Here is a 15,138-nt window from a genome sequence, read left to right as displayed (position 1 = left end):
TTTTTTACATCCAATTTTTTAAAAAATAACAATAGTGTATCTATAAATATTTTATCGCATAAAAACGAAAGAGTTTTGCATCTTTTCGTAGTGTATGGCATTCATGGACCCTCGGACGAAGTCTAAAGCCCCTATACCGTATGCTGTTATGCACCCCCAAATAATAAGATACGGGTAATGCTTCATGGTTGGTGAAATACAACTTTCGTGAAAACATTCTTCACTTCTACGGCAAACTGTGGTCTTCCCATCTGATCTGTAGAGATATAGCACGACTTGCACCATACGAAACTCGGTCGATGATATTGTGGCGGCTCGCTTATACGACATGGCCGAGTTCGGTTGCCTTCCTGCGAGTGGGAACCAACTCGGCTGGGTTCGGAGAGCTACTACTCACTCTGTCTTCAGCTGTCATATAATAAACACGTGCATTAACATGCCAGTCGTCTCATTCGTTCATCCTCCATAATATCACCTATTTCCCTCATCGAACTTAATCTGTACAAATGACATCATCGCGTCCTGTTCTCGTACACGAAAGTCAGCCGTGGCCGAAATACTTCGTCCAGCTTACCCATAAAGGCGATTCGACTCGCTCCAAATATGCAATCACGAGTACACGGGAAATCCCAAGGAGCTACGCTACTACGCATCAAACATAGAACACAAAGGAAGACCTCGACCCCGCTGGAATCTTCCAGAACGTGATCTCACCAGCCCAGCTACACGTTGCTCAAGCAACACCTTTATAAACCAGTGCATCGTCCCCAGATGCCAGTGAGCTAAAGGAACTCGACCTGGCTCGTCCCAATGAATCCCCTACCTACTTCGCTGTACATACAAATAAACCTGTATTAATCGAGTAATAAAGATCCTCTTCAAAATTCAACTGAATTTCCATAGGCCGGGAAACGGTCCAAACCTTTAACCCGCCCTATAGATCCAATGAGATTCAAATTCGATTCATCTGAAAACACCACCCTGTGATGTCCAATTCTTCTTGTCCTCGGCCCATTCCAACCGCTTTTTCTTCATTGAAACCGTCAGAAGTGGCTTTTTCGCGGGTGTTTCATCGCTCTAAAGCCTTATTTATTCAGCTTCCTTTAAAGGTCTGTTCATACCTATTCAGCAGGTATCCGGCCGTACGAAAAGTATTCTTTGGTACATTTTGTATGGTACATTGGTACATTTGGTATTATTCATACCAACCGTCACGTTTACGCCACGGCAGGCTTACAGCAGTACCCGACATTTCCTGTTCATACCTTACAGCAACATCCGTCAACGTATCGTATCCGTTTTTTTGGCCATCATGGAAATATACACGCGAATTACGTGCCATGAATCTGCCGCTTTGCTGTTTTGGACCAATTATCGATAGTGATAGTTGACAGCTGTTCAATCTTTCGACATGGTTTTGGCGCAAATATTTAAAAAAAATTAAATTTTTTACGGAAATATTTAAAAAAATTTTGTCCATCATCCACAAGCTCTCCTTCAAAGGGTCCAAGTGTCCAAAACTCTCCTTCGGTTTTTCAATTTTTTAACATGGGATGCACATCAAAATGCCTCCGTGCTTTTTTATTGCCTTCTTGAGCTTCTTCTTCCAACAACAACGCGATTATACATCATTTTTCGTTCGATAAACGGCGAAACATTTTTGCTGACTTGTATTCTGACGCGTAGCTACGAATGCACGTGTATGCATTCATATTGCAAGTACTCGACAATACGACGTAAGCAATATTGCGCCGTATCGTCATGGCTTCTAATGTATAAGTAAGCCGATTTTGCCTTGCACTCGGCCAAATAGCTGTAAACGTGACGTGACCGCGACGTGTAGGTAGGTATGAATAGAAATGTAATAAAATGACATATTTGAAACGGAGTCGTGCAGTGCTGTTAAGTATGAATAGACCTTAACTCGTACTGGTATGTACTGCTGTGGATGTTGAATCGTAGACCTCGTTCCTGATTTTAGAAGCAGTAATAAATCGACCTTAAAGAACAGCACGTTTTATCACACGATTTTCACTTTCCGTCAATTTTGAATTCCTTCTAGATCCTGGTGCTCTTGTAACTTGTCCTGTTTCGTTAATTTTTGACCGAACAACACCAAGATATAGAAAAATCGCGCGATTAAAAAAACACATATATCGCCGAATATCGAGCCAATCAACATTTTTTATTACCAGATTCGTGTTCACTGGGCATATATCTATAAGAAAAGTCATATCTCAAAAAAAAGGCCAAAGTCGTTTCACAGCATTTATTGGTGATTAAGGAGATACACGCACTGTCAGTGCACCGTCCAGAATGTCTTGATATCGCTTATAAGGGGCAGGTCTCTCGGGGCATCTTCGACGTCCGATTTGTTTACCTATTTTTATGGTCACGTACTAGATGTGCCACGGAAGTGTCCCACGCTATCGCTGTGGATTCTGAGAACTCTACCGTACTGCGACCGAGTTACTGCTACCCCCGGTAAGTGCATTCGGGGGAGATAATCCTCGAAACCAATCTTCACAGTCTCTGGGATGCTACTCGGCCTAATCCGATGGCACTTACTCGGCCTAATCCGAGTGTACGTAACAATATATATACTATAAATAGGTTACTGATATAGTTTCCCATGAACTTCGCATGTTGATTAGAGATGTGTTCCGGCAGGAAAAAACCCGGTTTATTCCCGAGAATAAACCGTGTTTTTCCCCGTTATTTTGGGAAAATTAAAAAAAAAATGTTTATCAATCACATTTTCAAATCGGCACATTTTTCTTTTCGGTGATTACTATACAAGAAAAATTATACAACTCGATCTCTACAACTTTTCTTTTGTATTTATAACAATTTCAAGCATAATTTAAATAAGTGAAAGTAAAAAGAGGTTAGTAATAAAAAATTATACATTTTATTTTATTTTATTTCCAAAGATTTTTTTTACAGTGCCAACAATTTTAAACAAAAAATAATTCACATGAAAAGAAACAAAATACATAAACAAGAAAGACACCGGGATGTAAATGATTACAGTACTACCATAACATGAAAACTTTTGGATTCATTCAAGTAATGGCATCGACTCAATGCGAATATCAAAAAATCGGTAAGTTACTTGTCAAATGTGAATCGCTAACAGGATAACCACTCGCGTGGATATCCCGTAGCACGAAAATTGGTCGCACAGGAAAGTTGGTCGCAAGCAAACTGCCCGCAAATTCCTTTTTTTTTTACGAAAAGACCTGTAAAATATTTCTATTTTTGTGACTTTACCACATTATGAATATTATATATATGTGAACTAAGCTTTATTTTCGCAGTAAAATTTTTTGAACAAATGTCACATTTGTGTGGACTTACCCCAGTATGAATAACCATATGTGAATTTAGTCCACTTTTTCTACAGAATGATTTTAAACAAATGTCACATTTGTGTGGTTTTATCCCAGTATGAGTAACCATGTGAAAATTCATGTATGATTTTCTATGGAATGATTTTAAACAAATGTCACATTTGTGTGGCTTTGCCCCAGTATGGATAGCCATATGTGCACTAAGATATCGTTTCAGAGAATATGTTTTTGAACAAATGTCACATTTGTATGGCTTTACCCCAGTATGAATAGCCATATGTGAATTGAGTAGATTTTTTCTAAGGAATGATTCTAAACAAATGTTACATTTGTATGGCTTTACCCCAGTATGAATAGCCATATGTGAATTAAGTAGATTTTTTCTAAGGAATGATTTTAAACAAATGTCACATTTGTGTGGCCTTACTCCAGTATGAATACTCATATGTGTAACAAGATTTTTTTTCTGAGAACATGATTTTAAACATATGTCGCATTTGTATGGCTTTTCCCCAGTATGAGTAACCATATGTGAATTGAGTTCACGTATTCTAAGGAATGATTTTAAACAAATGTCACATTTGTGTGGCTTTACTCCAGTATGAATATGCATATGTACTTTGAGTTGTGATTTTGTAAGGAATAACTTTAAACAAATGTCACATTTGTGTGACTTCCCCCCAGTATGAATTTCCATGTGTGAATTGAGGTGTGATTTTCTAAGATATGATTTTAAACAAATGTCACATTTGTGTGGCTTTATTCCAGTATGCATACGCATATGTACATTGAGTTCACCTTTTCTAAAGAATGATTTTAAACAAATGTCACATTTGTGTGACTTTACTCCAGTATGAATACGCATATGTATATTGCGTTGTGATTTTCTATGGAATGATTTTAAACAAAAGTCACATTTATGTGGCTTTGCCCCACTATGAGCCCTCATGTGTACACTTAGATCATCTTTACTGTTAAAAGATTTTGAACAAGTGTCACAATCATGCAGCTCTCTTTGAGTAAGTGAGTTTTTCTGTGTCACTAGATTGTTTTTACGAGTAAACGATTTGTATTGGAAATCTGTTTTATGGTCCAATTCAGAATTTGTTGAGCACATCTTATCTAAAGCTTTTCGAAATGGTAATTCTTCCGCTAGAATGTGTCTGTTGGCATCTATTAATGCTGCGATATTATCTCCCAAAGTGTTTTTTCTTCCAGGGGTCTAAAAAATAAACCGAAAGTTATTCAGTTTAACATGTGAACATATTTATAGTGTGATTAGATGTTATTTTACATATGAATTTATAATTTCGATTAACCCTTTGCCCGCGGCAATGAATATAGCGAACAAGCCCTGTACGCGGCACCTTTTTCTCGAATTTGGCAATCGATTTTTCGACCTTAAATACAGATTTTAATATTTACTCAAGTAACCAGATATGTTAATTATCACAAAGTATTATTTTAAATAATAAAATACATAATATATCTCGTATTTTTGGCTTAATTGTCAAATAATCATTCTTCACACAATTGAGACGTATGGTCGCCATTGTTCAACAGACGTGACGTCACATAAACGAGGTTTCAGTATGGTTCCACAAAAAACTAATTTTGACTGGTATATATTCATTTTGAGCAAATTGAATAGATGGCATTCAACTCTCAGTAATATATTTAACCAATTCTGAACCTTAAAACAGTTGAAATAGGCTCAAAATCCCGTGCAAAGTTCAGAAATTCTATGGAAGACAGCCGCGCTACAGACTTGTCGCGGAAAGCTTCCATAGAAGACAGCCGCGGGCAAACAGTTAATTGAATGTTTCTCTAAGAATCAATCTAAAGAACTTGAATTATATTTACTTACCTCGCCGTCGTCTGGTGAGCTAGAAATGTTGGATGGCCAATCAGCACCCAACTCATCTTCCCATATTAAATCTTCCAGCAAAACTTCCTCCGGCTTGATTTTCAAATACTCGTCTAATTCCACCCTAGACGTTGCGTCATTCTGAATGCAAGCGTTCCGAAAGCTGTCGAACAACTCCAGATTGTTGACACAAGAAAGGCATATCATATCTGGCAGATGGTCACCTCTCCTAACCTGCAAATGTGAAAGGTGTTGACGATAACGAGGAGTAGCGAATTAACAATAACAGTGGTTCAAGAGTATCGTGACTAACCCGCAGCTGACAGCAGGTCCAAATGCGTTGCGCCAAACGCGGTGGATGAGGGTCGTCGTGGATGGAGACGAAGGACCCCGCTGGAGCAGAGCAGAGACAAAGTCTGCACTCCATCGCTACTTGGGAAGAAGAAGCACAAACTCCTGGAGAGTGGATAGTGGACAATGGATTCCTAGATGTAGACATTTAAGACGTATCTAGTCGAGGGTCTTCCCAGTCTGACGCGAAAGTGGCGCTGGTGACGGACTCGAGTGGGGTTTCTAGATTGTTGAATGTCAAAATTAGTGTTGCCAAACACAATTTTCTCCTGGAAAATCCAGGCATTTGTCCGTTGGCAAGAAAAGTCCACTTTACTGATCTGTATTATTGGGTAAACGGGCTACATCTCAAATGTGAATCTCTACCAGAATAACCGCCGCTACAAAAATCGCTCAAAAATTGGTCAGGAAATAGTTTTTTTTTACGAGATTTGGGCAATTTTGACCAATATGTGGACAGTTTTCTGTACGGCAATTTTTCTGTGCGACGAATTTTCGAGCTATAGGAGATCCATGCGAGTAATTTTCGTAGCGGCGGTTATCCTGTTAACGATTCACATTTAGGATATAATCACCGAATCATTTCTAAATCTGTTGTCGGTTCAGTGATTATACTAGTCAAATGTGAACCGGTCGCTCTAGATCGGTCACACGTGATCACCCGTCATACTAAAACGGGTCATGAGAAAATTGGTCACACCCTAAAACTGGTCACACCCTAGAATCGGTCACGAGAAAACTGGTCACACCTAAAATTGGTCATGATAAAACTGGTCCCACCCAAAAATTAAAAATTGGTCGTATGATAACTGGTCACACAAACAAAAATTTTCGCAAATACTTTTTATTTACGAAATTTTTATTATTATCGACTAGACATATGTTCCAGCCAAAAGCCCTCGTGGCCGTTGGTTGTGGTCTTCGCGAGGAGCTCGCGGGCATCTGTTAGCTCATCTGACGCTCGCATCCGAGAAGGTTGGCAATCGCTTTAGCGTTCATTTTACTTTGATAGTTCGAATGTCAAATTTATTTATTTTAATATACAAGTGTACCACAGTGTCTTAACAGGTCACCCCAATATGACACTGTGGCCAGACAATACATAAAAGATCAAAAACATAAGAAAAAATAAAACGACAATAATAGATAAACAAATAAAATAAAACATTTAAAAAATTGTACATAAAAATTATAAAATTGAGAATTAAAAAAAAAATACAAATTACAAATTGAAAATAATAAACAAAAAAAACCATATTTAAATAGTTTAAATTGAATTAAAAGTAAAAATACGGATAGATTATCTGGTGAAATATTGAAAATATCAATGTGATTGCTGACCAAATTCAAGCAGCGTAAGACTCGAGTGATTGGTGAAAAACATAAGTTCTTGCTTAAATTGTTTGGAACAATGGACGCAATCGATAACACTGAGCAACATAAAATCACGTTTTTGAGTAACCAGATCGGAGACTAACCAATCTTAACTAAGTTTGACCCACTGAATTCGAATATGATATTGATTTTTGTTGGTGGGCGATCGTTTACGAGATATGATCGTTTAAAAAAATCCGCGATTTTTACAGTTTTTTGGCTTTTGCGGTCTTTAACTCAAAATTTAGGATTGTTACGCTCAAAGTGAGTAAATTGCAATTACCGCTTGAATTAATTGTCTAGCGAATTTTAAATGTCAAAAATATATTTTTTTTTATGAATTTTTTTTCCGTGCTATTTTTCATTTATTTGGCAAATTTTTTATAAAATAAAATTTAAAATAAAATAGTTTTTTGGAGTAGGGTAACCAAACTTTTTATATAACATTTTTTTTAAAGCTAGAAAACATATAAAAATATTACCATCATCTCTGTGATATAAATTATTGCAAAATTAAAAATATGATAATTTTTTGACTAGGGTAACCAGGCTTTTTGTACAAAAATTTTTTTCGAGTTGGAAAGAAAATTTAAAAGTCTTAATGCTATAAATATTGCAAGCTTAAAATATTATTTTTGAGACAAGGCTTATAGCTCGTGCAGCGAAAGCTGGCACGTACCAATACAAACACGTATATTGTATCCGTGAAGATATGAATAAGATTTTTTGTATCTGTTTTCTAGGACAATCAGTTGGTCCCTTTCATACGCACCCACTTTCCGAGCATGACAGAAACAACAATTATTTTTTGTATTGCTCGGTGATTTTTGCTCAGTGATCAAGTGTGCACTACAGGGTGATTTTTTCCAGTTTCACTGGTCAGTCACCGATCAACCCCCACAAACTGACGTAACGCGTTCTTATATTGTTTGCTAATTGGTTAATTGGAGTTAGTTCATTAGAATTAGTGGATATATGATAATAAAATGCTTTGTAATAAAATTGGATCTGGGAAAACACTAACGAGACAATCTCGCGAAATTGTGTATAATGTTTTCAACTATTTCATGCATCGTATAGTGAATCAGAGCAGAGTCAATCACTATTGATACATTCAGAGACGTTTGGAGACATGTGAAAAAACATGAAGAAAAATTTATTGAACTGGAACCAAAACTCGATAATTTAACGGACAATTTCACTGACATTATAAAAGTAGAATATTCTGATAGCGAATATATGGATTCTTCAAGTGATGGAGAATTAAGTGGCGTAGAAGAATTATGATACGACATTCTCTTTGTAACGGTCGGGACTTAATACTAGCCGACAAAGAAGAATGTCTATACATAATAATGAAAAGGACTGCATTATTATCAAAATTCGAACACTTTTAAAATCACTTATTTCCTGTTTAGTATAATTTATATCCTATATTTTTTTCTCATTTTTTAATTCGTATTAATTTTTGCATACGTACGTTTGTTTTGCTTATAATTTAAAAAAATGCTATTTATCATTTTATTCGTGGTACGTATTCAAATATTAAATAAATATGCCACCCAAATTATATCATAGATCTTAAAAACATTACAGGATCGGTTGAAATAAAATATATAAATAACAGCCTGTATATGAAAAATGCATTTGTACGAGTACTGTGCACGCGCCTTCTGTAGCTAATAGACCTATACCAATCTTTGCATACAACAATTTTTAATGTGAAAAAACAATCAATATTATATGTAAGTAATGTTTAATGACAATTTATTATTATTTTAATTTAAAAAATAAATAAACTTAAATTAAATTTTAAAATTTGTATATCGTTGTTAAAAAATTATTTTTAAAAAAATTTGAATATTTAATAATTTTAAAATAAAATTAGATCAAATCAAGATACAGTTAATAAAGTATGTATGTTTAACTTTAAGCGAGAAAAAATCCAAAAATATTCCCATCGTTTAAATGCTTTCAATTATTCTAAAATTTAAAATAAAAAAATAAAATATTATAATTTTTTGACTACAGTAACCAGCCTTTTTTATACAACAAAAAAAATATTTAAATATTCCCACCATTCTTATACAAAATTTAAAATAAATAGATTTTCAAAATAAATTAGATTATTTTGTCAATTAAAAAAATTCGTTGTATAAAAAAGGCTGGTTACCCTAATAAAATTTATAGTATATTAAATTTTAATCATAAAAATGATGGGAATATTTTGAGATGTTTTCTGACTTAAAAAAAAATTTTTGTATAACAAGGTTGGTTGCCCTAGTCAAAAAATCTATTTTATTTTAAATTTTGCATAGGGACGATGGGAATATTTTTCGATTTTAATCTCACTACAAAAATTTAGCTGTATAAAAAGCCTGGTTACCCTAATCAAAATTTATAGTATTTTAAATTTTAATCATAAAGAAGATGGGGATATTTGTAGATGTTTTCTCGCTTAAAAAAAAATGTTGTATAAAAAGGATGGTTACCTTAGTCAAAAAAATTATTTTATTTTAAATTTTGTCATCATTCATAGGCCATAGCATAAAAACAATGAGAATATTTTTAGATTTTATTTACAACTTGAAAATATTGTTGCGTAGGGGTGGGTGGAGGATCCAAGTAAAAGGCCAAAGTCGTTTCACAGCATTTATTGGTGATTAAGGAGATACACGCACTGGCAGTGGTCCGTCTAGAATGTCTTGATATCGCCTAAGTACCGCCTTATAACGGATAGATCTCTCAGGGCATCTTCAACGTCCGATTTGTTATTGTTATTGTCAAGTACTAGATGTCCCACGCTACCGCTGTGGGTTCTGAGAACTCTACCGGAATGCGACCCCGAGTTACCGCTACTCCCGCTAAGTGCATTCGGGGGAGATAATCCTCGAAACCAATTATAACGGTCAGTCTCTGGGATGCTACTCGGCCTAATCCGATTGCACTTACTCGGCCTAATCCGAGTGTACGTAACAATATTTTTTGTATAAAAAAAGGCTGGTTACCCTAGTCAATATTTAATCATATTTTAAATATTGCAACTTCTTCAGTGGGATTCATCATTGGTGAGTATGAATGTAAGTAATTAAAAATATGGTTTGTACGTTCAACCAGCTCACTCACTTCTGGGGTATGCTGGTATCACTTCTGGGGTATGCTGGTATCACTTCTGGGATATGGTGGATGCTGGTGTTGTCTAACACTAACCATGCTTTTTCAAGATTAATACTTAATCTTTGAGAAACACCGAGTTTAACATTATTATTTTGACATCTTGGTCTTGAACTTTCGCAATTTACAAAAAATGTCGTCTCGTAATTATTAATGGCTAAAGAGTATTTTTTAAATAAAAAAGTTAGAGAATCACCGAATCAAAATTGTTAATGTATTTACATAAAAAATACAGTTTTGAGAATAATTCTTGGAAAATAAATTTTATGACCTCTTAAAAATAGTTGCCTTTTTTAAAACCAAAATATCGCTTTACAAAAATGCAAGTTAAAGAAACACTGGATCTTTAAAAAATTTAAAACACAGATGATACTGTTCTCAAGGATTCACTAGTTGATTTGGGATACTAAAAAAATATACTTATACTTAACAGTTAATTTAAATTAAACCCAAATATCCTATTTAAACATTATCCTAAGCAACTATTATTCCGAAGCTATCACAAATTGTCTCATTTTCAAATGAGTGAAAAATGATTTTGTTCTTCACATTTTTGGAATTTTGATTTACCATGGTCTGTCTATTACTGTCCACTACTACAAACTTCAGTTTTATGCTATTTTTATATTCAAAGGCTATTCGGATGACATTTACGTAATTTATTATTTTTTAACATTAATTCGCGTACTCCAGTTTAAAATCCCTGGTTTTAATTTTTAGATGTTTGCAGAGTGATATAATGAACAGTGTTTCAAAATATCACTACAATACGATCATTATTCTAGAAGTAATCAAATGCACAAAAAAGGCTTTTTTGCTATTGAAACTGAAATCGGCCCGGATTCTAGTGAAAATAGTCGCGCACATTTCCGGACATGGGTGAAAACAATCCACGCGTCAAAGCGGGCGGTAAGGTATTAATTCACCGCGGGAAGGTCTATGAAAACACTGATTGTGTTAGTAAGAGGATCCTTTATTTATGTTCAATACATGTTACAATAGTAATTATATGTACAAAGAAGCTCGTTTCTGAGCTTCGGAGCGATGAATTCTTTCTTCTGGAATAGTCAAATGGGACGTTGCCAGAGATTCATTCTGCATGTTTGTACAAGAGCGACGATTATTCCATCGTAAGACTTGGCTATTGTTGTGAAATAAGTATATGAGATCACTGGCTTTGATTCGGAATAACGTTTCATTTAAATGTTGACTTTGCGATGGAAAGTCATAGCAACGGAAAGTCAACTCAAAACAATATAACTTGCAGTATTCCATATTTTTCACTTCTCATATTCAACAATTACTCAATTTCCTCATATTCAACAATTAGCAATGTTTTATATACATATGCACAAAACATGAAAATATAGGTCTGGTGCATGGATCTTATCTCAAAGCAATGAACTGAATTGCCCCCGATGAAATATAAGCGATCAGGCTGTAGCCAACAATTTTAAACAAAAAATAATTCACACGTAAAGAAACAAAATACATAAACAAGAAAGACACCGGGATATAGATGATAACAGTACTACCGTTACATGAAAACGTTCAGATTCATTCAAGTATTGCATGTGTCAATGGCATCGACTCAATGGGAGTATCAAAAAATCGGTAAATGGGTTACTTGTCAAATGTGAATCGCTAACAGGATAACCGCTTGCGTGGATATCCCGTAGCACGAAAATTGGTCGCACAGGAAAGTTGGTCGCAAGAAAACTGCCCGCAAATACTTTTTTTTTACGAAAAGACCTGTAAAATATTTCTATTTTTGTAACATTACCCTATTATGAATATTATATATATGTACACTAAGACTTTGTTTCGTAGTAAATATTTTTGAACAAATGTCACATTTGTGTGGACTTACCCCAGTATGAATAACCATATGTGAATTTAGTTCACGTTTTCTAAAGAATGATTTTATACAAATGTCACATTTGTGTGGCCTTACTCCAGTATGAATACTCATATGTGTAACAAGATTTCTTTTCTGAGAACATGATTTTAAACATATGTCGCATTTGTATGGCTTTTCCCCAGTATGAGTAACCACATGTAAATTGAGTTCAACTTTTCTAAGGAATGATTTTAAACAAATGTCACATTTGTGTGGCTTTACTCCAGTATGAATACCTATATGTGTAACAAGATTTTGCTTCTGGGAATATGATTTTAAACATATGTCGCATTTGTATGGCTTTTCCCCAGTATGAGTAACCACATGTAAATTGAGTTCACCTTTTCTAAAGAATGATTTTAAACAAATGTCACATTTGTGTGGCTTTACTCCAGTATGAATATCCATATGTACTTTGAGTTGTGATTTTGTAAGGAATAACTTTAAACAAATGTCACATTTGTGTGACTTCACCCCGGTATGAATGTTTATGTGTGCATTGAGGTGTGATTTTTTAAGATATGATTTTAAACAAATGTCACATTTGTGTGGCCTTATTCCAGTATGCATACGCATATGTACATTGAGTTCATTTTTTCTAAGGAATGATTTTAAACAATTGTCACATTTGTGTGGCTTTATTCCAGTATGCATAAGCATATGTACATTGAGTTCACCTTTTCTAAAGAATGATTTTAAACAAATGTCACATTTGTGTGACTTTACTCCAGTATGAATACGCATATGTATAATGCGTTGTGATTTTCTACGGAATGATTTTAAACAAAAGTCACATTTATGTGGCTTTGCCCCACTATGAGCCCTCATGTGTACACTTAGATCATCTTTACTGTTAAAAGATTTTGAACAAGTGTCACAATCATGCAGCTCTCTTTGAGTAAGTGAGTTTTTCTGTGTCACTAGATTGTTTTTACGAGTAAACGATTTGTATTGGAAATCTGTTTTATGGTCCAATTCAGAATTTGTTGAGCACATCTTATCTAAAGGTTTTCGAAATGGTAATTCTTCCGCTAGAATGTGTCTGTTGGCATCTATTATTGCTGCCATATTATCTCCCAAAGTGTTTTTTCTTCCAGGGGTCTAAAAAATAAACCGAAATTTATTCAATTTAACATGTGAACATATTTATAGTGTGATTAAATGTCATTTTTACATATGAATTTATAATTTCAATTAACCCTTTGCCCGCGGCAATAAATATAGCGAACAAGCCCTGTACGCGGCACCTTTTCGCGAATTTGGCAATCGATTTTTCGACCTTAAATACAGATTTTAATATTTACTTAGTAACCTGATATTTTAATTAACACAGAAAGTATTATTTTAAACAATAAAATACATAATATATCTCGTATTTTTGGCTTAATTGTCAAATAATCATTCTTCATACAATTGAGACGTATGGTCGCCATTGTTCAACAGACGTGACGTCACATAAACGAGGTTTCAGTATGGTTCCACAAAAAACTAATTTTGACCGGTATATATTCATTTTAAGCAAAATGAATAAATGGCATTCAACTCTCAGTAATATATTTAACTAATTTTGAACCTTAAAACAGTTGAAATAGGCTCAAAATCCCGTGCAAAGTCCAGAAATTCTATGGAAGACAGCTGCGCTACAGACTTGTCGCGGAAAGCTTCCATAGAAAACAGCCGCAGGCAAACAGTTAATTGAATGTTTCTCTAAGAATCAATCTAAAGAACTTGAATTATATTTACTTACCTCGCCGTCGTCTGGTGAGCTAGAAATGTTGGATGGCCAATCAGCACCCAACTCATCTTCCCATATTAAATCTTCCAGCAAAACCTCTTCCGGTTTGACTTTCAAATACTTGTCTAACTTCACCCTCGACGTTGTGTCATTCCGAAAACAAGCGTTTCGAAAGCTGTCGAACAATTCCAGATTGTTGACACAAGAAAGGCATATCATATCTGGCAGATGGTCACCTCTCCTAACCTGCAAATGTGAAAGGTGTTGACGATAACGAGGAGTAGCGAATTAACAATAACAGTGGTTCAAGAGTATCGTGACTAACCCGCAGCTGACAGCAGGTCCAAATGCGTTGCGCCAAACGCTGTGGATGAGGGTCGTCGTGGATGGAGACGAAGGACCCTGCTGGAGCAGAGCAGAGACAAAGTCTGCACTCCATCGCTACTTGGGAAGAAGAAGCACAAACTCCTGGAGAGTGGATAGTGGACAATGGATTCCTAGATGTAGACATTTAAGACGTATCTAGTCGAGGGTCTTCCCAGTCTGACGCGAAAGTGGCGCTGGTGACGGACTCGAGTGGGGTTTCTAGATTGTTGAATGTCAAAATTAGTGTTGCCAAACACAATTTTCTCCTGGAAAATCCAGGCATTTGTCCGTTGGCAAGAAAAGTCCACTTTACTGATCTATATTTTTGGGTAAACGGGCTACATCTCAAATGTGAATCTCTACCAGAATAACCGCCGCTACAAAAATTGCTCGAAAATTACCTTATAGAAAACTGCTGAAATATTGGTCAGCAAATGCTTTTTTTTTACGAGATTTGGGCAATTTTGATCAATATGTGGACAGTTTTCTGTACGGCAATTTTTTTGTGCGATGAATTTTCGAGCTACAGGAGATCCATGCGAGTAATTTTCGTAGCGGCGGTTATCCTGTTAACGATTCACATTTAGGATATAATCACCGAATCATTTCTAAATCTGTTGTCGGTTCAGTGATAACTAGTCAAATGTGAACCGGTCGCTCTAGATCGGTCACACGTGATCACCCGTCATACTAAAACGGGTCATGAGAAAATTGGTCACACCCTAAAACTGGTCACACCCTAGAATCGGTCACGAGAAAACTGGTCACACCTAAAATTGGTCATGAGAAAACTGGTCACACCCAAAAATTAAAAATATGTCGTATGATAACTGGTCACACAAACAAAAATTTTCGCAAATACTTTTTATTTACGAAATTTTTATTATTATCGACTAGACATATGTTCGAGCCAAAAGCCCTCGTGGCCGTTGGTTGTGGTCTTCGCGAGGAGCTCGCGAGCATCTGTTGGCTCATCTGACGCTCGCATCCGAGAAGGTTGGCAATCGCTTTTGCGTTC

General features: G+C 35.5%; 2 protein-coding genes across 4 annotated transcripts; both read right to left on the bottom strand.

Moving 5' to 3' along the window:
• Positions 1–2,891: 2,891 nt before the first annotated feature.
• On the bottom strand, positions 2,892–6,379 carry LOC143919726 (uncharacterized). 2 transcript variants are annotated; one of them, XM_077442199.1, is made up of 4 exons: positions 5,534–5,831; positions 5,221–5,454; positions 4,201–4,575; positions 3,905–3,947 (listed from the first exon to the last, which is right to left on the bottom strand). In XM_077442199.1, exons 1-4 carry the CDS (start codon positions 5,717–5,719, stop codon positions 3,945–3,947), a joined length of 798 nt encoding a protein of 265 aa, XP_077298325.1. In that variant the 5' UTR covers positions 5,720–5,831; the 3' UTR covers positions 3,905–3,944. The 2 variants fall into 2 exon arrangements, with proteins under 2 accessions (XP_077298324.1, XP_077298325.1); XM_077442198.1 differs by having other exon boundaries at positions 2,892–4,575; positions 5,534–6,379.
• A 3,212-nt stretch (positions 6,380–9,591) lies between these two features.
• Positions 9,592–14,447, bottom strand: LOC143919658 (uncharacterized). Of its 2 annotated transcripts, XM_077442084.1 has the most exons (4): positions 14,080–14,367; positions 13,767–14,000; positions 12,173–13,120; positions 11,074–12,086 (listed from the first exon to the last, which is right to left on the bottom strand). In XM_077442084.1, the coding sequence occupies exons 1-4, from the start codon at positions 14,263–14,265 to the stop codon at positions 12,054–12,056; spliced, it is 1,401 nt and encodes a 466-aa protein (XP_077298210.1). In that variant the 5' UTR covers positions 14,266–14,367; the 3' UTR covers positions 11,074–12,053. The 2 variants fall into 2 exon arrangements, with proteins under 2 accessions (XP_077298209.1, XP_077298210.1); XM_077442083.1 differs by having other exon boundaries at positions 9,592–13,120; positions 14,080–14,447.
• Between the last annotated feature and the right edge of the window lie 691 nt (positions 14,448–15,138).

This window comes from Arctopsyche grandis, chromosome 12 (assembly GCF_051622035.1).
Source record: "Arctopsyche grandis isolate Sample6627 chromosome 12, ASM5162203v2, whole genome shotgun sequence".
Classification (NCBI taxonomy): Eukaryota; Metazoa; Arthropoda; class Insecta; order Trichoptera; family Hydropsychidae; genus Arctopsyche; species Arctopsyche grandis.
The sequence above is the reverse complement of the archived record's forward strand: the minus strand, read 5'-3'. Positions and strand labels throughout refer to the sequence as shown.